The 23490-nt window shown below is 36.7% G+C and overlaps 1 protein-coding gene across 2 annotated transcripts in view; it reads right to left on the reverse strand.

The window, feature by feature from the left end:
• Nucleotides 1–23490, reverse strand: part of LRRK2 (leucine rich repeat kinase 2) — a 69606-nt gene that overhangs the window by 4828 nt on the left and 41288 nt on the right. For both annotated transcript variants that reach the window (XM_048068548.2, XM_048068547.2), the window contains 23 exons: nt 20782–20968; nt 20209–20390; nt 19655–19884; nt 18429–18556; nt 16992–17210; nt 14622–14823; nt 13944–14032; nt 13051–13238; nt 12029–12183; nt 10896–11042; nt 10550–10741; nt 9751–9897; nt 9315–9415; nt 8947–9137; nt 8106–8266; nt 7128–7298; nt 6414–6514; nt 5558–5752; nt 4311–4504; nt 3959–4031; nt 2999–3183; nt 1502–1654; nt 535–743 (listed from right to left, as the gene is read on the reverse strand). In XM_048068548.2, coding sequence (XP_047924505.2) covers nt 535–743; nt 1502–1654; nt 2999–3183; nt 3959–4031; nt 4311–4504; nt 5558–5752; nt 6414–6514; nt 7128–7298; nt 8106–8266; nt 8947–9137; nt 9315–9415; nt 9751–9897; nt 10550–10741; nt 10896–11042; nt 12029–12183; nt 13051–13238; nt 13944–14032; nt 14622–14823; nt 16992–17210; nt 18429–18556; nt 19655–19884; nt 20209–20390; nt 20782–20968 — 3800 coding nt within the window. The remainder of the gene's footprint in view (nt 1–534; nt 744–1501; nt 1655–2998; nt 3184–3958; nt 4032–4310; nt 4505–5557; nt 5753–6413; nt 6515–7127; nt 7299–8105; nt 8267–8946; nt 9138–9314; nt 9416–9750; nt 9898–10549; nt 10742–10895; nt 11043–12028; nt 12184–13050; nt 13239–13943; nt 14033–14621; nt 14824–16991; nt 17211–18428; nt 18557–19654; nt 19885–20208; nt 20391–20781; nt 20969–23490) is intronic.

Below are 23490 nucleotides of genomic sequence, written 5' to 3' on the forward strand. Positions count from 1 at the left end.
TTTAGGATAGGTCAGGCTGGTGGGTGGACTTGATGATCTTGAAGGTCTTTTCCAACTTAAATGATTCTGTGTTTCTGTGATTCCTGAATAAGGCTGGGAGAAGACGACTAGGAAATTAGCAATTAAGGAAAAATAATTAAAACCTAGTGAGCTCCACAGAGAGAGAAGCCAGAAGCATAAAACACAAGACAGAGAAAGAATGCAGGCAGACACAGAACAAGACAAAGACTACCGGACAGAGGACAGCGAGAGCTGTGCTGAAGCAGGGCACAAAGGATGCAGTGAGGGCGGGCAGCATTCACAGGCTGATCAGTGACAAGCCAGGGAAGAGCTGTTGTTTTACGCGGGCACAGCTAGGACAGCCTGCTGGTGTTCCGCTAACACTGGCCCGTCTGACACTGAGTGAAGATGACAGCAGGAGAAGAGAATGAAGGAACAGGACGTGGAAAATGCTAATCTGTTCCCGGAACACCGTGTCAAACGGAAGCCAGCAATCCTAAACTTGGCACTGATTTCACTGATGGCATTACTTACCTAGCTGAGCTGTTAGCATGACTCGAATAGAATCACAAAATTTATCTATAACTCGTACAGGGCGACGCGTTGATAAATCAAGCAGCAGAATATGTCCTCCTCCTGTCCCTATCCACAACGCAGTATTTTTCTGCAGGCAAATTGTCTTCACTCTTCCAGAATAAGCAACTTTCTGTTTTAGTTCTTTATCTAGTTTTTCTACTTCCTCCCTAAAAGTATGGAGAGAACTTGCATTAAATTTTGGTGGCACACTATTGCACAGCTGCTAAAATGACTCCCTCAATACTAGCCTTTTAAATGATCATTCATCAAGACAAAGTGCAAAAAAATCATGCTAATAAGCTGTCTTACTTTAGAGAATCTGGGATGAAAACGATTGGACTTCTAAGGCCCTGCTGGCGTGCTTGAAAAGACCTTCAAATAGGAGATAGGTACATTTCTCTGTTTTCTCCCAGTATGCAGGAGAATAATGTCACTGCCAAGTGGGAGGAGCACAACCAGAGCTGCTCCTAGCTTCACCATAAAAATGAAATGGACATAGCACATGAAGGAAGAAGAACAATTTAAATGCAAATGTAAATCACTGTCACCGTCACTAAAACTCTGATGCAGAGATAAGATTCTTAATCAGGGGATGCAGGAAGTAACTGGATGCAAAAGCGGCAGTACCTTATCACATCAGGTAAGGCCAGCAAAATACTTTCTTCTTTATCTCATAGAGTTAAGTGTATCCTCTCATAATCACAGATTGTGAAATACAGTAAGGGTATTACAGAATTGAGATTCTGCACGGGATATTTTGAAGTTCTGGGCCAGAAGAGAGGAAAAGAATTCCGCATTTGCCCAAAGAACTGGCCAAGTCTCTTATCTCTCCTCACCCCAGAAGGGTGAGGTACTGTGCTAGAGAAGGCGATCTGTTGGTCAGCTCTCCGTGCATCAGGTCATCAATCTGAAATGGAGTACTTACTTAAGAAAATGTGCACAGTCAATTAGCTCAGAAAGCTTTTCTGTCTTCTTGTCCCAGATTTCCACAAAATGACTGTTTTTCTTTGCCAAGTAGATGGATTTATCTACTGCTATTGAAATTATGTTTGCATCACTGTAAGCCTTATGACAGAACCTAGAAGAGAGAAGAACTCCAGTCAGAATCACAGGCAATATCCAGTAGAAAAACTTGAATATTATGAGTGAGGTTCTCTATAACTGTTAAGAGATTCACTCAGCCTTGAGACCTACGTGGGCTAGGATACAACTGAGAAGGTTTGCTATGATCTTCCTGCAGTTTGACCTAAATTCTTACAGAATTGGAGCTGGAGTTACGTTATCCCTGAAGATGTATCAATGCCCAAAGTCTGTTCAGAAATCTTTCCCATCCATCTGCTCAGATCACATATGCCCACATCACAGCGGGGCAAACTCCACCTTTTGATGTCTGGAGACACCTGACAGTTCCTACAGGGCCCACAGGACCATCAAGGGTCACTCGACAAAGATGACTAAGCCTAAAACGCAGCAGTGAGATTTAGCTCATCTTGCTCTGCTTGTTTCACTGCAGCTGACAGCCTTTTTGTCTGGTTTTCTCTACATATGAATGTGTCTCTGTGCCTGTACATATCAAAGTATTACTGGCTCTGCAATTTAAAAGCATTAGCTTATTTTACCGACTCCAATTCATCTTGAAGAGCAGCTCCAAATCACAGATGCCTGACAGCAGACTCAGAGTGCCAAGCTGCTGCTATGCCTGATGTTACTTGTTTTTGTCAACTTCATTTTCAGTTTTGCCTCTACAAAGCATAAGGTATTCCTGTGATACACTTTTCATCTCGCGATTGAACTGAATTTTACTAAAGCTTTAGTTTCTTGCTTTATATTAACATGTTATTTTCCAAAGCAAATTCATTTCCTAGAAAAATGACCTCTATTAGTATAAAATCAAACACTGTACCACCTGCTCAGGAAAAATTCCCCTTAACTTCAGAGCGCGATTTACCCAGGTAAGGATTACAGCAAGTGCTCCAAAAACTTCAGTCTCTAATTTCTATATAATGAGAGGTCAGCAAAGATATGCACACATACTGTGCAAACAAACATGTAAAGAGAAATGCTCTGCAGAGTATGCACGTATAGCTCTTAATAAAGTAACCAGGGCTTGTCAAATGTAATCAAGGGAGAAAAACTGATCAGTAGCACTTATACATTTTCTGACTTCATTATACTGACTTCATAAATCCTTTATATAGTAAAAAGGCACATCCCTTCTTTAAAAGCAGTCACGAATACTTCAAACATTACTCAATGCTCTTATTTTAATGCATATTATATTTCATCAATATTATGGAAGGAAAATAATGGAAACAAAATTTAAAAAAAAGCTCTAGAACATGATATTATATAAAACTACTGTTAGAAATCTTTAATAAAAACAACAAAAGAGCCAAGTAGCATTACATAAAAATAAACTTACAGTTGACTTGTTTTTGTTTCAATCAGCTTTTGGACAGAGAAATCACTAGATAAGGCTATGAGCTTTGTTCCACAGCCTCCCCAGATTATATTTTTTTCAGATAAGTGTGAGGATTCATTTAAGCACATTAGTGGCGTGTTAACATTTCCTATAGTTAGTATCTTCAAAGGTGTTGCACCCTTACACTGCAAAAAGAAATAGACTCTCCATTAGAAACACGAAGTATGCAGACGTATGAAGTACAAACTGTTAAAACAAGGCCACACAACCTGCAGAATACTTACACAGCTAGATTTTGTGAACTATTGTGTTCTCTTTCCAGAATGTTAGGGACTGCAAAGCACTGTACTATCATAAATACCCCAAAGAAAACAGCCCGTGTGAACAGAAACAGGATGGAGCTCGGACTCATACTCCCTGCAACCAGAGGCCCAGTTCAAGAACTGGGAAGAAAGTCACACGGATATCCTAGAGAAATCCCACACTGGACCATATCCTAGTTCTGCAACAGATTGCAACTGTGCAACTGCTCTAAGGTACATATGGTCAGGAGCTAGAGCGAATCTAAACAGTATTGTCTTTTTGCAGGTATCTGTTCTACAGGGGGAAAACTTAGTGTGACTGAAAGGAAAAAAGGAGCTATAGCAGCAATAAATAAAGGAGATTTCATGTTAGAATATTATATATATTTTGTAACAGAATATCTGTTAAACAGATTGGCCATTATTTGCCAAGCCTGTCAAAGACCTATTTCTCATTAGAAATAATTCCCCCCTCTTAAATTTGTTGGTTAAAACATCTATTGTAACACATGCACATTTCCTCTAAGTGCACAGAAAATGATTTCTAATTTTAGAGAAGCAAGTTAAAAATAATATGCATGAAATAAAGCCACTATCAGTAGCTGTATGCATATTGCTGATAGTTTTTTGTAGAACGGACAGCAAAGAACAAATCTACCTTTACTGCTCTGTCTTCAAACACTGCCAGTCTGCCATCAGCCGTGCCAACCAGAAAGAAATTCTTCTGTTTGCTGAAACAAAATACAATGCCCTGATCAGGTAAGAAAAATTTAAATGCATACTCTCTGCTATTTCAAGAGTTTCACTGAACACTAAGAGCAAAAACAACCAGCTGTGGTCAGGAATGTAGTCTCCAGCTGCCTTGGACGCAAAACTAAGTGAAAACATAAGCAAAATAAACAGCTGTGTGAAGAAAGCTGTCTGCATGAATGTACAGCTCTTATTTTCTGCTCATCACTGTTAGTGGTATTTTCAAAATGCAACCCAAAATATTTAAAAATCATGCATACCTTTGCTTTGAAAGAGAATTACAGTATAAACAGGTGATAGAATCTGTCATTTTCTGCAGACGATGCCTTCTTGTTTCATCTTCTGTGTTAACTGCCCACAGAGAACCAGACTGGGTTCCTGCTACAATCCAGTTTTCTTTCTCAGTAGGAAGGGTCACTAATGCCAAACTTAAAATTTTACTATCTGCAATATCCTGAATCAGAAACAAAACAAACAAACAAACAAACAAACAAACCCATAATGATATGGTTACATTTTCAACAAGGATAAATACTAGTAAATAGCTGGTAATAAAAATAAAATACAATCTTGTACTGGGGAAGACCCCGGGCCTTGGGTCTTCCCATGAAGATCTTCCCATGAAATCTAATCCCTCATTAGCAGAACTTATCTTCAGAGATACCATCTATCTTCAGTGTGCTGGGAAGGGCCCCTCAAACAGTACATAGGAAAATCTTTAAGATGAATATTATAAAAAAATATTATCTCTCTATTTTAATGAAGGTCTCAAAGCCATCAGAAAATTAAGCAAATGGAACAACACAGTATAGGTTCAGTTTAATTGCTAACAATAAAACTACTGGTCTAAAAACCTTTTTTCCATTTTAGTTTTAGAAAAACAAGCCATAAGCTTTAAACCAAATCTACTAATTCAAATGTATCATGGTCAACAGATGGCAGATACTTTGTGGAAATACAATTTAAATAGCTTTGATGTTGAGTCATACTCAGTTCTGGCAGACAAAGAGAAACACATTACATCACAGCACTTCAAGCCTGAGTAAAACTTTCCCTTTTCTGGTGGCACAGGACTGGGGTGAACAATAAACAAACCTGCCTGCAGCAAGAGAAGGAGGTGGCATCCACAGGAAGAGAAGAACTGATAAGAAACTATCTGGATTGTTAGGCGGGAGGCAGAGACACAAAGGGTTGTATAACTATTACTTCTTGTCCTAGCCTCCACGCCAGAAACAGCTTCTATCTGAGTGTAAGAAAGAAACACAGTAGTGGAAAGACAGTATTAGTCAAAATTTCAGGCTGGACAGCAGGAAGAGAGGAAAAGAGACTGTGTTTCTGCTTCATTTCATGGATGCAAGGAAGACTGATACATAAGCAATCTTTGTTCTCTCAAAAGTCTCCCAAAGTAGAGCTTTCCGAAGCAATATCCTACTGTTCAAATACAGATAATTCTTCTGAAATACATCTGGGTGCCAAAAACAGAATAAATGACAACTTCCTCACATACCTCACAAGTATGTCCATCTGTATTTAGGTTCACAAACGAAAGTTGTGCTTTTTCTGTGTTCCCATTGCCTATCCAGACTCCTGCCTTCTTGCAGCTTTGATTGGCAGCTACCATGCACTCTGCTGTGGAAGTGCTGGGTATTGAAACATACCTCATCAAACAGATAAGCTCTGCAGAATTCAGAATCTCATACACCTGCAAAGAAAGCCACAGCATGCACATGGTAATGAAAATGGCTTGTACAGTGATACATCTATAACAAGGAATGGATAGCAATCTTTTATGGAATACCGACAAAGCTTCTCAGCAGGTCTGCTAACTTGTATACCACTTTCGTTCACTGAGAAATTTCACCTTCACTCTTTTTATTTTTCAATTAAAATTTCGGGAAATCAATGGGATTAAAGCTCTTTTCAAAATTTCACCCATTTCAAAGAGCAGTACGATGTGTGATATCAGACAGTAGGTTTCAGATCCACACCACTGTTCTTCCGCTCACGTGCGTGGAACAGTGTAAGCTAGCTCCACTGATGTTATAAAACAAAGTCCTTTCTGCATAACTCTAGTAAAAAACACAAAGTGATCTGCAATCTGTTTTAATACCATCACTACATACCATCACACAGAGAAAAACAGAAGGTTACCAATAAATGGTTGGTAAATGTGAACGGAACCGTTTATTCTGGATAGCAAGGCCAGGCAATATTCCATGGCTGTTTCCACTCCAGAAAAAGAAAACAACAGTAAAAAACACCATGCCTTTTACTAAAATAATCTTGCCATTTCTTTTCAGAAAGCACGATAACTTCATGGTATAGTTTATCACAAAAATACTAATAAATACACTAAGCAGTACCTGGGAAGATGTTGGTCGTTCCTGAGGATTTTCCTTCAAACACTTTTTAATTAAATTTTCAACTTTAGGCCAGGGGGCACACCCATATTCTTTGACGGGATCTAAAATGTAAAATCATACAACTTCTTAGCCAATGTTTACCATAATGTAGAACTATAAGTTCTGAATAACTTTCTCCGTATTTTAAGAATTTATCTAACTGCTTACAAAGCTGCTCTAAGAAATACTACAGTCTGAGGTAAAATGTCAGTATGATCAGCTTGGAATTGCTCATCTGTCATTACAGGATAACGAGAGTCACTGGGCTAGAGTCTTTTTCATTAAAAGCAGCTTGTTTTTTTAACTTAGTACATGATAAGCATAATCAAAGCAATATGTAAGGATCAATGCCAGACACTGTCTTGGAAGGTACTTCCAGCAATATTCATTTTAGCCAGGTCTGGATAAAATCCCAAGTACACAAAATCTCTATTTCTTTATAAAATGAACCAGCTTGTTCCCTTGAAGTTATAACCAACATAATGATGAATAGATGCCTATTTCTCACAATTTGAAGACTGTGTGAAATTAGGAGAAGTTTCTAAAAATTGCTATTATTTAGCCTCTTGCTCTGATCAGTGTCAAGATTACAACATAAAACACGAGGTGCTATTTTTAGAGGAGGCAGGACAAATTGTCTGCTTTCATGTTAAAACTGGAAGAAACGAGGCATACCTGGTAACTTTCCTTGTATTGCTAACTCATCAAACTCATTTGGAAACTTCAGGCCTTCCATTATTCTACCTCCTCCTGTTAAAATGTCATACAGAAGCAAGCCAAATGAATAAACATCAGCTTGCTGATTGTAAATAACATTTCCTCTGGCAACTTCTGGTGCTCGAAATCCTGCAAATAAATCATTAATAGTTATTATGATTTATACCAAGCTGAAGCCATATTTATCCTTTTAAGAATAGCCACTAACTGATAAAAATATCACAGGAAGTGAACCAAAAATGGCACACTATTTCTGGGCTGGAATAGTTTGCATGTGGCATACTACCAAAAATATCAGCAATCAGTGCAAAGGAAGGGTACAGTACATTAGTTACAAAGCTCCTGCACCATTACACATAAAATAATTCATTTATAAATGAATACTGAAATTCTACAGTCCTTACTGAAGGCCTAATATTTAACACTTGCAGTCACACCCTCACGCACGATTTCAAAGACCTAAAGGCTCTATTTGAAGTTCCCGAAGTGTGCAGTACTTTAAAATGGATGCTAACAAGTTCTCTCTCAGGTCAGGGAACAGGGCAAGTATTCATTGCCTTTAAATAAAATCAAGACCTACCTATGCATTACTGAAAATTAAAACAACAAACACTTTTAGCAGTTTAATTTCACTACCACAATAACCATACTAAAACAAGACAGGAAAAAAAATATCAAAACTAGTGCATGTTATTTAATTTTTTCTCCTTTTAGCTCCTCAGTATACTTCTCAATTCTTCTAAAAGGGGTTAAAGCACAAATAGGAAGAAAGGCGTAGGGGTATAAATCTGGCATCACAATGTGTAATATGATTACGAGTACATTTTGCGATTTCAGCTGCAGTATACATTGGAGTTACTTCTTACACACTAAACCAAAAATGTATTAGCTATTTTTTTTTTTTGACACAATGTAGAACAAAGCATTTTTCCCTACCTGGTGTGCCTTCAGAGGTTTTTATTCCCATTCGGCAACAATACTGGGCGATGCCATAGTCAGCTATTTTTGCAATGACAGCTGAATTGGGATATAGGGTAAAGAGCAACACATTGTGAGGCTTTAAATCACGGTAAATGATCATTGCTGAATGCAGATACCTGTTAAGCAAAAAGATATTTATTAAAAGCATTCATAATTAAGGGATGCATGTGCACACAATGGTAAATGCTCTATTCCCACAACAGTAAATTGTGCTTTCAAGTGTTAAATACTGGGTAACAAGCCAAATATTAAAAACATGATACTGCCTTACTGAATAATGACTTCAGAATTGTTCTGACATACTATTTACCAGCACACAAACACTGCAGTATTTTAGTGTCAGTTCTTATCTGAAGTGTCACTGGCTGTTCGATAACTGAATCTCAGAAGCTGAAGGTTCATTTGTCCCTGAGCTCCTCTGAAGATTTTGTGGCTCTACAGTCACACTTCTACAGCTCCTGAGGACATTCACGGACTTTCAGAACTTTAAAAATACAGTAAACTATTTTCTTTGACACTTTAACAAGGAATCAGCAGTCGTCTTCAGCCACTTCGCAAATTCCAAGCAGCATTTTTGCTACTTCTCTACTTATATGGGCACCACTCGTTAACAGAAAAAAAAAACAGGTAACAAAACCATGTGGTCTATACCAGCTAATCAATCATAAAAATACAAGCACTTGTCTGACCCAGGAAATATTCTGCTTGAGTTATACAAAGAAATAAGATTTTCATTTTCATTATGTCCATCTTGCAGTTTTATCCTATTTTTACAGCAACATAGAGTCACATTTACCTTAAGCCATCAGCTACATGTAGAGCTATCCTGTGCTGAAGTGTTCTAGTCAAACTTGCTTTGTCTTGTTGAAGCAAGCGATCAAGAGATCCTTTGAGGGCCAATTCCATCACCAGCATTCGGGGACGGACTGCAGCAGCCAGCAAAGACACTAAACTGGGGTGATGGAGATGACAAAGCACTGCAAGCTCCTGTAAATTGTAAAATCAGATGAAACACTGCAAGTAGTATAACCTCTGTAGCTCAGAAGTAAACTAAGACATGTTTTGAAGTAAAGTATTGCACAGTACTTAAGTTTTTTAAGCTCTTCACTAGGGCTGCTGGTATTCCACAAGCAGCATTACAGCAGAAAAAGCAACATTTCTTACTTGTCTTAGAAGCCTGAGGGAAGTATGTTTATTGAAAATCTTTACTGCAACTTCTTCTCCACCATAGGATGCACGGTACACAGATCCAAATCCACCATCACCTTTTCAAAGATAAAATTGAAAAGAATATTAAAAACAAAGAGTTATCAACCATTTCTCAAATATTGCTGAAAGGGTCCAATTCTAAAACATGTGGATCATCTACTGTGTCAAACTTCATGAACAGCAATCTAACCACATAAAAAGCAGTGTCCTAGTATAAAAGTTAATGGAAAATTCAAAACTTAATACCCTGAAATTCAGAGTACATAAAAAATACATTTCCAATGAGGAGAAGTCTCTAATATGTTTTCCAAATGTTTCCATGTTGCCGAACTGATTTCAATAGATTTGTTTACGTAAGCTCTTTTAAAAAGACCTACAAAATAATGATTACCCAAGAGAAATTCAGGAGCTTTGTCAAATTCCAGGTCATCATTGTTCAACATAATATTTCTAGGCAAATCAGCCAGTATCAGATCAGGAGCAATCTGAGCTATTGGGATGGTATGCCTGGGTTGATCCGGATTTACTAAGAGGTCACCTGCGAAAAATAAATGAGACGATACTCTAAGATGCAGGAAGAACGCATGAATCTCTGTAAGTACACATGATGAATATAGCTAAAAGGAAATTCATATATATATATATGTGTGCACACATACACAACAGAACACTAATTAACTATCCTATTCAATTTCTACAGTATCTGACATGTTTAAATATTTTCAAGGTTCTGTACGTGTACCAATCAAACGTGACAGCAACTGATGCTATGTCACAATACCAAGCTAACCCAGTGATCAGTTTTCTGTCTACAAAAAGAAAGAATTTGCTTATTATGCAGTATGTCATCAGGAATATTACCTTTTAAATTACTTTTGTACATGGTCCTAACAAAAATATCTAGTATCAGTTTTACTATGTGTTGGGTTCGACTACGTGAATGAAGTTGCATTATCAGTACCATGACAGAAAAACTTCATTACTGTCATTTATACATGAATATACTAGGCAGCTGCAAACTGATCCACATTATATAGTTATGCATATGTCGCTTGGATAAAAAAAGAACAAGTTGCTTTTGACTCATGCTGTAATTATTTTTAAATAACATGAAGTATTCAAATATTATAAAATGGATACCTTGGATGTAAAACTTATCTATCTACCTCAAATAGCACAAATATATATACCTTCTTCAGCTTTTTTAAGTAAGTCATCAAGTAGTATTTTTTGGTGTTCTTCACCATCCTCAAAGCTGTACAGAGCCCATTTCTTCAACAGTGTTTCCCCTTCACCACATACATCTATATCCAGCAAACCTGGAAACCATTCTTCCATAAGAGAATCTATGTGATCCACAACTTGTCCCAAAAGAATGCAACCTTTAACAAAACAAGAGAGGAAAATTACAGCCTCTATCTGCTATAGCTATAATTACAAAGCTAAAGTCTACATTCCAAAAGGCAAAAGCACAACAAACCAAAATGCCAAGCTGCAATCAAACTGGAGCACAAATCAGGTTCAGGAATAATTAACCTTTTCTGCAAGAAGGTGCCGTAATTTTCAAAAAACTGTCTGGATTGTTGTCAAATACTGCTGATTCCACTAGACAATAAGCTTCAGGAGACCAGTTCAAGTAGATGCCTTGTCTCCAATACATTCTGTTAGGACGAAGAGCTCGTGCTAGAAAATAGAAAATTTGATTAAAAATCTATCTCTAATATGAATGTGTTATTTTTAAATATTTGGAATAATTAATAGTATTAAAATATTTAATTATTATTGTACATTTAAGCCTACCCAAATAACAAACAAATTGAGTGCTACAACTTTGCAGTCAGAACAGCCCCACAAAAGCTGAAAACGTGTCAAGTGGTCATCAGTTCTACAAGGCAAATCCACAAACTAAGTATTTCATCAGATGGTAAGTAATGCAGCAGGTGATGCATGTAGGGATTACCCAAATGCTTAAGTACACTTGGCTTCAAATATAGATTATGTTTGGCCTGTGTGAAAAAAAACTCAGTGATTTAAATTTTCCCTCTATCACACAATCTTGATATAGGATGCAACTGGAATTCTATACCAAAGAGATAGTTATAAATCATGTTTGTACATTAGCAATGCATATTTTGCATACTTCACTTGTCACCAGTATTCATAAATCACACATTAAAAAATCAAAGATGAATGAAACTGCAAAGTTCAGGAGACAGATCTCATGTCAAAACATGTAAATGGTAGAAAAAAAAATAAGAGAAAAATCTCCCCTTCTGACCAAAGCAGAGCTTTCAGATTTTCATAAAGGGAGCATAGACAAGCCTTTCTTTGTGGAAGACTTATCCTTTCCTGTATTCCCTGCAGAATACAGGACCGAACAGCAATATTGCATAAGTACAAGAAGTTCCTCTATCTCTCTGGCATGTGAAGGAGAGAAATAGGCTGCTTACACCTTCACTTTCTTTTGCACATCACTGTGAAGACCCGGCACCAATTGTTCCAGGATATTTCTAAATTACAAAAATGACCACTGTTCTTTTTCTCACATTTATGAAGTGGACAGAAAATAGCTAAAGCAAAACAATATCTGGGATAAGAGCTTTAACACACAGGTGTTTGTGTTTTCAGAAAACAGGCTCACTATTGCTTTTGAAATCAAAGATTTGTACCTCTTCCTGATAGCATGTAAGGTGATATTTCAAGCAACCTGTTGATCAGCCTGGACCAAAATCCCATAGGAAAGTATGGCATCTCATAAAGCCTTATGATAATTTCTGAATTTTCACAGTGAGGAAGCTCTATAACAGGTCTGTGATCAGACAAACTGAAAGAATAAAAATATTAGGCAGTATTTAATGATGTACTTTATTCAAACTGAATGATGGCATACATTATTTGCTATATAAATGTCTTATTTATTAATGAACGATTCAAACAATCAGGGAACAGACAGTATATTTGCTTATTCTGTTTGCCTGGGCTAAAGTAAAGTTCTGCTGTTGTTTAAACCCATCACAACCTCGCTAACAATCGTTACATAATGTGTGAAAAAAACCCTGAAATATATATAAAGGCAACCAAGAGGCATTCAGAAAAAAATCTACTTATTCAGCCCTTAGAAGAATGTAGAAACTCTTATCAGTTCAACCATGTAATACTCTCATTCATTACGAAAAATAAGTACACAAACACATGAGAGAAATCTGTAACTGAAGCACAGAAACTGTTACTGGCTTCATATAAACCAAAAAGACCACATTCAAATTCAGAACGCTTTTTTTTGTGACATTTAATCATTGGACTGTTTGGAGGAGATTCTGCCTCTAAGTAACTTGACAGTTGTTCTGACTCCAAGCAAATAGGCTGTAAGAATTCATGGTTACAATTTGCAGTAAATATCTGTAATGTTGGCCCACGATGTAAGGCTACGTTATAATCTTCCGCTGTAGGGCATGATAACTGTAAAAGAAGTATTTTTCTCATAAAGCCTTTCATTATTTATAACAGTAAGCTTTATCTGCTATAAGATCAGTTTAACATGTCTCTGAAAGCAATTACTAAAATGTACTGTACTAAGTATGTATCACGCTTTCATATCCAAAATTGCTCTGATGATCAGTTAAGCTAGCTAGCCTGACGGAAGGTTTTTATTTTGATTGATCTCCGTGGCACATTTGTGGGCTCTGCTTACCTGCTTGGGATTAGGAGCTGATCCTCTCCTAATGGCAAAGCAATCTGAAACTTTTCCAGAAGCTTGAAGTATTGTGACATGTAGATCTTGGGAAACTTGCTCTTCTTTAAAAGGAATTTTTCTACATCTGAACGCTTTACAATCCCCTTAGGATATTTAGAAAAGCCTTCCATTTTCACTGTCAGAATCTTTCCAAAAAAGAAAAACAATCTGAGATGGAGAGTAACCATTTGGTTGCATTTTCCTGACAAACTTTGTTCTATGAAATATTTGGTAGCCTATTATTTAGGGGGGAAAAAGGACTCCATATCACAGTGAAACCAAACGCTTCCATAATGCTAGCTAGCAAGAAGAGAGCAGTGAAAAAATGTAACCTGTCCAAGACATTAGTGTGCCACCCATTCTTCAGTAGCTTCCACGGTTTCATCTTCTATGGGACATTATTCCGTAAGTTAATTTGTGAAAATTTTGTCTGAAAGGAGCCTATGAGCACAGTGATTTTTCGTATCAGCACTTGACACATGCAGACTGGTACAGATTACACAACCTTTCCAGGTCTTTTCTCACTCTTACTCCCATCAGCTTTGTAGGCTCAAACTTATTTTGCCATCCCATTTCTTCCACTGAATGAAAAGTGAAGTTTCAGAGGTTAGGTTATATGAATATATATCAGAAAGTCTGAAAATGTTTCTCAATCATGGAACAACCAAAACAGACAGTTGTCTAGAATGCAAAACCAGAAAGAGCCAGGTCAACCAACCTGGACCCTGAGAAAATACTAGATCATGAAACTATAAAGAAATTGTGAAAAAGAATCACAGATAGGTTACAGTTGTTGGGAACAGGAGAAAACGTTTCACGAATGTAGATGCAGAAAGTAATCAGAGACTAACCTGTGCCATGATTTTACACAGCCACTTAGGATCTACAAAATAGAGATCTCTGAGCTGTAGTGCTGGGTCTTGAAAATGAAGCAGTACACCTGCACAAAGAACACTGTAATTAGCAATGCATTCCTCAAGCTCTGTATTAAGCAAATTAAACACCCCACTCTGGGCTGTCTTCCTTATGTGAATTGATATAAACAATTTGAATAATAACTACAGTCATTGATTTTATGTCAGTATGACAGGACAGTAGAATGCAATCATTTTTTATTTCAGCTTTACCTTTATTTTTGAATGTTTTGTTAGGTATGTAATCTTTTTTTTTTTTTTTTTGGTCAAGCAGCTGTGCTCTTTGTTGTTAATTATTTAATCATATATTCACCTAACTATTCAGGCTATTGTGGCAATTCTACCTCTCTTCAGAAGCTGTGCTGTCTAACCAGCAGGTGTGATTTCCATGGAGGGATAAGATATGTAAATTGTTATAGCAGTGATCCTTTGTATCATGAAATTCCTTCATGAAATAAATATCTGGACTATCAAACTGTAATATTACCCAAGGTTAGCGTTTCAGCTCCACAGAATGGGTCAACTTTGTCTGAAATTTAAAAATCCATACAAGTCCTGTCTGCTGCAGATTTACAACAAAATGCTAACAAACATACATTAAAGAGAATATTTTACCTGATTCATTCAGAAAGTGAATCGCATGAGGGAGTTCATTTTCATCCAATTGCAACTGGCTTTCTTGTACCAGCTCTAGTAATCGTTTCTGATCAATCACAGGAAATTCAACTGGGACATTTTTACGTTCCAGCAAAATTCTCTTCTCTAGCTCCAGATAGCTGTCAGGAATTAGCTGACCGACCACTGGCTGATCTCGGATCTGTATAATACATTTAATATTATCATTCCTAATTAATTTATTCATGTGAAGTGCAAGCAATAATGCAACTAGGATGCAAGATGGGTATATCCACTCAATAATAATGGCAGTAAGGAACAAGAACACTCATTTATTGTCAATGTCAATTGTCATTGAAATGTTAATGAGACTAATTCTTTCAGAATTAAAGTATGCATGTTTTTCTACAAATGAATACTCACAGAAGAAAATATTTCCATATTACATATGTGTACATGTATACAAAAATAAAAAATGACATCTGAGAAGTACAAAGAGAAGCTTTGATTTGAAGTAAAACGAAAATGTTCACTGTATGAACAGATGATGCCATACTCAGGTTAACAGAGGACAATAGGTAAATTAAAGAATAAAATATATATATATGGTCCTTGTAATCTGTAATGTCTCCAGGTATCATTAGACAAGCTAGGGAGAAAAGGGTGGTAGCTCAAGTAAGTCTCCACAGTCAACTGGTGGTGCTAGTCAGTGGATGACAGAAGGAGAAGGAATAACTCTAGCAGGGCTAGTGAGACTTAATGAAGACACAGCCAGGTGCTTTGTACCCGCTTCCTGTAGCCTGAGTTTCTTCCTGGAGACTTTTTTTGACCTTCGGTATTAGCTAGCAACCAGTCAGATTTGTCATTCTCCACAGAGTCTGAGCTAGCTATTTTGTGGAGAAAATGGGAAGCGACTTTCCCAACATTTCTAAATTGGCTTCTCAAGTTTCTCAAAGAAGTTAGTACCAATGCACTGTGGCATTTTTATTTGTCAAAAATGTAATCATTACCTTGTTCAAAGACTCAAAACATTTGATGACCATGTTCAATACTTAATTCACTACGACTAACTTCTAAGCAGTTACCTTGTAACTCTCCTTTCACAAAGTGTCTGCATTATTTATGGAAACTATCTCCTTTCCTTCAGGCTGCCTTACTTTTCTGTGGAAGTTCAAATATTGGTTTAAATCACAGTCGCAAGAGATGTGGGTGTTACAGAAAGAAATTTTAGTTATCTAAGAGCAAAATGTTCTGAAAAAGCAGCATTTCTCCTGAGTGCTGAACACATATGGCAAGCACAAGAGAAGAGTACATATACCTTTATAATACCATCTCTGTTCATGCCTACTGAATGTATTATAAACAAAATTAATCCAAATAAACCACCTCACTGTCCTTAGCACTGGTTAACTATCCCTTGACCTGTGGAATGAAGTTAGGCAGACCATGGATGTGGCTAAGCTGGTGGTTTCTCAGAGAGAAAAAAGAGAAGTGTGCACTCTTCCCCTCCTTTGTAGCTCAACAGTGTGAGGCTAGTCATAAATACAGCATTTGCTTTTTAAGATCTTCAGAGCAGTAAATCAGAAGAAATTTGGACTCTGCTGTGACTTATGGATTTCTGCCATTGACTTTAGTAGCACCAAACATCACCTTTTCTCTTCAACAGGTTATGACACTGAATACATGATCTATATCGCATAAACAGAAAAATAAAAGCAAGTATATTTTTTCTACTATTAATGGGATCATGTCTTCCTACAAGCTTCATGTTTGGGCTAGTTTCTTTGCAGTTGTTCACACTTGGATGCTGTGGCCAAGTAGACAGCAGGTAATGAGTGTTAGTGATGACTTTGGAGACAACAGAACTATGAGTACTCCAGTTCAGAAAGTCTTACAACTGTGAGACTATCCAGTTTAGGAGGATCATTCAGTCCAGGGGGTCTTCTTTTCCTGCTTTCACTCACCTTCCTCTAAGAATAGTATCACACAATGTAAAATCAAATCAGTAAATGGAGAATTAGTTGGCTTTCAGAAATCACATCATCTTATTTCCTGATCTCCAACCAAAAAAAATGGGCAGTTTTGGACCAGATTTCGTCTTGCAAAAAAAGAACAGCCTATTTTAAATATTCTATGTATGATATAAGTGTTTGAAAATTAAATTTAGCTGAGATTTTTACTAAGTTGATTTTTTGATAGAAAAAGAAATGAATACAAAACTGGTGACTTGCTGTGTCTAATGCTTTATAGAAGTCACAATGAGTTTACTATCAAACTAAAAATGAAATTATGTGTTTAAAAACATTTCAAAATATATTTACTTCACTAAAACTAGGATGTTTTCAATGTTATAAACTGTATGTAGCTTACTTTGAAGTGAAGACTCTCCTTTATTATGATTTTCCGAAGTCTGATAATGGAATCCGATTCTTCCGTAGCATTCACAAAGTGATAATTTTGGATAGCTGGGAAGCCTCGCTTATTTAACAGCTCTCTAGTAATTTTACTCATGCAGGCCTTATGTTGCTTTTCATCAGAAACATCTAAATGAGTGCCAACAAGAATGACTGGGGATGTCGAAGCTCGAGCCTGTTAGCAAGATCCATACAATCCATTAATTCAACAGTGAATGTTGATTTTATTTTATATGTGCATAAAATGTGAACAATTTAGTTAAAATAATCAATACAATGAAAAGAGCAACTGCTTTTTCCTCTTTCTTCTTAAATATACCTATTCTAAGTAAGTTTGAGCAGTGGATAGATCTAAATCTGAAATACTACCTCAAGTCTTTATTCAGAGTAAGTTTAAACTGCAAACCCATCCAATAGTCTTGACTGGACAAGGCAATAAAAATGCATCAGCCTACAAATATGAAACTTATTTTTTAACATAAAGAGAGCAGTCTGAATCAAAACAGAAATCTAAACAATACACTTTTTAAAGGAAGCAGTTTAGATCTGGATTTCATTCTTTGTAGATTAATAGTATCAGCAGTAACACAGTCCAACAAAGAGGAAAAGCAAAGGGTACTATGTCAGTTGTCATAGGAACAGTGCATCGATGGAACACCAGCAAGCACTGCATAGCAGAAGAGAATACATCAGAAATCGGCTCCATCAACACTTAACTGACCATAACCCTCTGTCCTGTACCACTGCTCAAGGCAAAAGTAGTAAAAAAAATAATTTTAACAAACAATATGTAAAATCTTGATGTAAGTGCATTGCCCAGATATGGCTGACTATCAGACTGAAAGCTGAAAGACAAGCAATGTCCACCATGGGGTGATTCCACCCAAGGCAAACAAAACACTTACAGCAAAAGAAAAATCCATAGGCAGATTCTAAGACCAATTTCCCTACTACAGTCCTGGGACCATTCCTATTAACAACAGGATGCTAAGCATAAACTTAACAGCATGATTTCAAACCAATATCTAGTCAGTTTTAAATTAGTGAAATTCTGATTTGCCTAGAATTTACAATGGCGTAGAAGAAAAAGCATGCTTAACTCTTGTCATCCTTTAATACCACCCCTTTCTTGTTTTTATCAGTCAATCCAAAATATTGCCAGAACATGCAAACTGTTCTGCACATCAGTGTACCATTTCAAATACAAAATGGTGCTGATCTTTCATATCCAATTTACTATGTATTTCAGCACTTGTTTCATCTTACGTATCATCTTATTTGCTGAAGAGCTTCTTTTTTATTCCCCTCTCTAAAAACATTTGTGGTTAATTTGCGTTCAACATCAGACCCCTGAAAGTGTCAATCCATAATGTACATATCCATGGCTTAATACCTTGATGTTAAAAAGCCACGGCTTCATAGCATCCACCTCTGCTTGTCCTTTGCTGAGATCATAAACAGCAAGATATAAAGCTCTTTGGGTCATAAAGTGAGGATGGGTACTGTAGAACTCTTCTTGTCCTAATGATAAAAAAAATCCCACTGTTTAGTACTTCCTTCACTGAGCAACTTCAGACCACAAAAAGGCAGCAGAACACTTATTCTCACATCACTAATCCACAAATGAAATTAACACTCGCATAGAATTATCTACATTGACAGGAAACCTGTAAAAACTGTGAATTTTAAGTAGGTATTCTGTGATATCTCATTGACTGAAGTGTAGGGTTGAAATACATAAGCTAGTTTTGAATCAAGAAGTGCAAGGTTCAGCAACAAGATAAACACAGTTGCTGCAAACAGAACTTGAAAGGTCACGATTCTTTTAAAAATCCAATACTGAATTCCTAATCACTAAAATTTTAACTCCTTTCTTCCATGCTCCTTCCCTTATTTTTTCCTTTCTGTCCTTCTTCCTTCCCTTTCTCCCATCATTTCAGCAACTTCAAAATAAAGTGTCTTATGTTCACATGCTTAAGCACCTAAAATCTCAAGGTGTCTCAGCTAAAGCTGGACATTGAACGTGAATGCTATTCTGTATACATACGTTATGATATAGATTCTATTAAGCTGATCACATACCAACGCTTAAAAATAACTTTTCTATAGTCTAAAACACCCCTAAGTTTTAGAATTGCTTCTGGAATCACCAGACTTAGAAAATTTTACCTTCTAAAATCCCAAGTCTCTCCCTAAGTGCTTTGTTTTGTGACCTTACAAAACCGTGATACTGTGCAGCCTAGAGAGACCCAGACTGCAAAAGGGAAAAACAGAGTTAAGTGGAAGATGATTTTTCTGGTGATAAAAAGCAATTTCTTATTATTCTGAAATTACAGTTTTAGAGTGCTATGGTTGAAATGAATGATCAGACCACATTTGGTGATAAGAAATTCCTGAAGCTTTACATTAAATTTGAAGCACTTGCTGCCAGTTTGCAGAATTCACTGCCACTTCAGTGGCCATGTAAGTTTTGGTGTAAGTTTGTATGATTCTACTGTCTACAGTTTGAAATTTCACAAGCTGACTCTAAGAATAAGCAATGCATTCATGTGTTAGAGAAGACAATAATAAAGGACAATAGAGAACAGACAAAAATCTAATAATAAAGCTCTAAACATACTCCAAAATCCCAGACATTTAATATAAGCTCTTTCTTCATTTTGCCTTTCCCTTGAATGATCCAGTCCTTCACATCAATGCCTACTGTAGCTTTTGGGGAACAAAATTCTGATCGTTTGCATTTCATTAGCTGTTGTAATAGTGTAGTTTTCCCACTACCGGTGTTTCCAACAATCATGAGCTTCATTCTGTTATAAGGAACTGCCTTCTTCAGTCGTTGCTGAAGAAATCTGGCATGAAAGAAATTTAGAGAACTCAGAAATGTGTAATAAATTAAAACACCACCAGAACTCAAGACCAAGCAGAAATCGAAAACCATATAATTTATTGCATTGTTTATAGAAATGTCAAATTCAAGAAGCATTCAAGTCATACTTTTATGACTATAATCTATTTTGTGTGTGTGACATAAAACTTACCTTCAATAGAGAAGCATATCATATTGATATCACATGACAAACCAGCACTTCTTTTCAAAAGGCCATGTTGTTTTCTTACTGCTCACCACATATCCCAAGAAAACAAGAATATTAAAGAGCTACAGGGCAACAAACCTGATAATGTCTCTGGCTTTGCATCCCACATGTTTGAAGTCAAAATTAAGATGCAGTCCTTCCAAAGGAAGATCCCAGATTTTGGATAGCCTTCCCATTTCATCTGGAAAGAATCTCAAATCGGGATTATAACTTACATCCAGAGAAGTCAAATTTTCTAGGAAGCCAATCTGAGGAGGAATCTAAATAAAAGAACATTTAATGAATGACTGAACATAAAAAATTAATATTGTATGAGCAAGAATACCATAAATATTTAACAAAAGTAGGTGTAATTTTTACAGTTGTAGTTTATTTTTTTTAATAAACAAATCTAATATCCTTCATTAATAGACAAACAACCTCATAATGAATTATTTATGAAAACTGATTTTATGTCACATTCTAGACAGAAAAGCTTAATAGAATATGGGGATTTTCCTTCACAGGAAATACTATTTCCAGTTAGAGACCATTTCACTAATAGAATTTTCGGTGATATGAGGCAGTGACAGGAAAATCAACTGAACATTGAAAAACTGTATTCAGTTAAAAAGTGAGTTCACTTTCTTTAGGTAGAATCTTGTACTTTACCTCCTTTAAATTGTTGTGGGACAGGTGTAGCTTTTCTAGCCTAGACCACGCACATGCCTTTTCACTCAAGTCCAAGATGCCTATTTGATTATGATTAAATAACAGCTCCCTTAAGTTTAATGATTTCCAGTGCACTGGCCCCGGCAGGCTTATGATCTTGTTTTGGCTTAAATCTACTGATCGCAAACTAAAGACATGAATAAACAAAAGAGAAAAGTTAGAAAGTGCAATAAATAAAACTGAGATTAACTAGAACTGTATGAATTTTCAATAAACAAATAGACAGATTAGGTATCAGAATGGACAGTTTTCTGTCCAGAATCTAGATGGGAAGATAGAGAACTACTACCATGATCAAAAGTAACTAATATCAGAAAAAAATAACAAGAAAATACATATGATTAATATAGTATCATATGTTTTCAATGTAATTGCCAGTGAATTAATTTTCCTGGTCATGAAAATAAACATTTACATTATACTGTGCACATATGTTTCAGAGAGTAAATCACAGAATCATAGAATGGTTTAGGTCGGAAGGGACCTTAAAGATCACCTAGCTCAAACCCCCCTGCCACGGGCAGGGAGACTTTCCACTAGACCAGGTTGCCCAGGGCCTCATACAATCTGGCCTTGAACACCTCCAGGGATGGGGCAGCCACAGCTTCTCTGGGCAGCCTGTGCCAGGGCCTCACCATCTCTGAGTAAAGAATTTCCTCCTAACATCTAATCCAAATCTCCTCTCTTTTAATTTAAAATTACTCCCTCTAATGCTATCGATATCTGTCCATGTGAAAAGCTGCTCTCCATCTTTCTTTTTCTAAGTCCCCTTTAAGTAGTGAAATGATGCTATAAGGTCTGCCTGGAGTTTTCTCCAGGCTGAACATCCCCAGCTCTCTCAGCCTTTCTTCATCACAGAGGTGCTCCAGCCCTCTGATCGTCTTCGTGGCCCTCCTCTGGATCTGCTCTAATTAAAAAGTCTAAATTAGTCAATTTAAGTAAGTTTGTATATTGGGATAACAGTACATTTCTTTACTCTTTCTAAGATTTGCAGATATGCATGGCTCTATTCATATTAGTAGGACATAGATAAATATGGTTCACACTCCTGTAGTGCATATATTGTGTAATTTAATTGTAAACAGTACAGTTAATGTTCATTTAGCCTGCTGAAGAGGAGGCTTGGGAGGCCTTATCATGCTCTACAATTACCTTAAAGGAGGCTATAGCGAGGTGGGGATCAGTCTCTTCTCCCAGGCACCAAGTGATCACCAAGTGAAAAGATGAGAGGAAATGGCCTTAAGTTGAGCCAGGGGAGGTTTCGGTTAGATATTATGAAAAATTTCTTCACTGAGTGGGTTGTGTGGCATTTGAACAGGCTGCCCAGGGAAGTGGTTGCGTCACCATCTCTGGAGGTCTTCAAAAAACGTGCAGATGTAGAGCTTAGGGACATGGTTTCGTAGTGGATTTTGCATTGCTAGGTTAAAGGTTGGACTAGATGATCTTAGAGGTCTTTTCCAACCTAAATGATTCTATGATTTATATCCAGGCAACAAAGAATAGAATTAGGCTCAGGGTGCCAGTAACAGCTGAGTGCAGGACCACAACATTGAACTTACTAGAATAAATGTATTCTAAAAGTTAATTGCAGCCTAACATACCAGTAATATGTTACTACTAGTATAATATATGTATATATATTATATATATAATTATATTCATGTGCTTTATAAATTTCAAAATATTACTAAAAAATGCAATACGGAAGCTTAAGGTATTATCAGCCTTACAGAAACCAAAATTCCATTTACAAGCTATGAAGATTCACTTAACATAAATAAACTGAACTTCTCTCTTTCTTGCTTCTAATTTAGGAGACTAACATAGACCATTTGGATATCTCACCCTTTTATCATAATGTTTCTATGCATGTATGCTTGTATATACAAGTATGTGCATAAATTATATAGTTCAACTATGTGTGTATTTAAGAACCAGATAATAAAGAACATTTTATTTCTGCAAGTCATCTGCTGGACAAATATGCTGTTTATGTCACTGTGGAACATGAACCATGCAAGAAATGCATGCAACTCCTTATTGACTCATCAGGACTGGGAGCATGGAACCTGAAGGATGCATCTTTTTCACTCCATCTGTTAAATCTGTTGTTGTGAATTCAAACATCAGCATGCTGACACAGCGTAACATCATATTAATAATGACATGCTGTATGTAAATTTGATTAATGCAAGTCCACAAGTCTGTTTTCCTTAAGTACTAGAGTTGCTACATATGTAGCCTAGCAACATTTTTTAGATCTGATTGTTCCTGTGAGCACAAGAGTTTGTTTATTCTTTCCTCTACCCCTCCATCTTATCTTTGTTAGTCCCCCTTCATTACCTTGTAGGCATCAGTGCTCTTTAACGCTCTCCTTCCTCGCCAGGGTGCCTTCAGCACTCACACCTACCCACATCTATCAGACACCTGATCTGATCACCACTCCCAGTACTCCTTCCACCATCTGACTCTACTGACCTGTGAAGGTCAGTAACTTCTATAGAAAAAGGGGAAGTCCTGATTTTCACGTGAGTAATGCTTTGAAGGTATAGCAAAAGAAATGTCACATGCATCTTCATCACAGTTCCATACAGAGGAAGTATCACTCTGAGAATAAACATCTTGTGATATTTGGGAAGTGAAAAACTC

The sequence above is a fragment of the Anser cygnoides genome, chromosome 1 (genome assembly GCF_040182565.1).
Source record: "Anser cygnoides isolate HZ-2024a breed goose chromosome 1, Taihu_goose_T2T_genome, whole genome shotgun sequence".
NCBI classification, from domain to species: domain Eukaryota; kingdom Metazoa; phylum Chordata; class Aves; order Anseriformes; family Anatidae; genus Anser; species Anser cygnoides.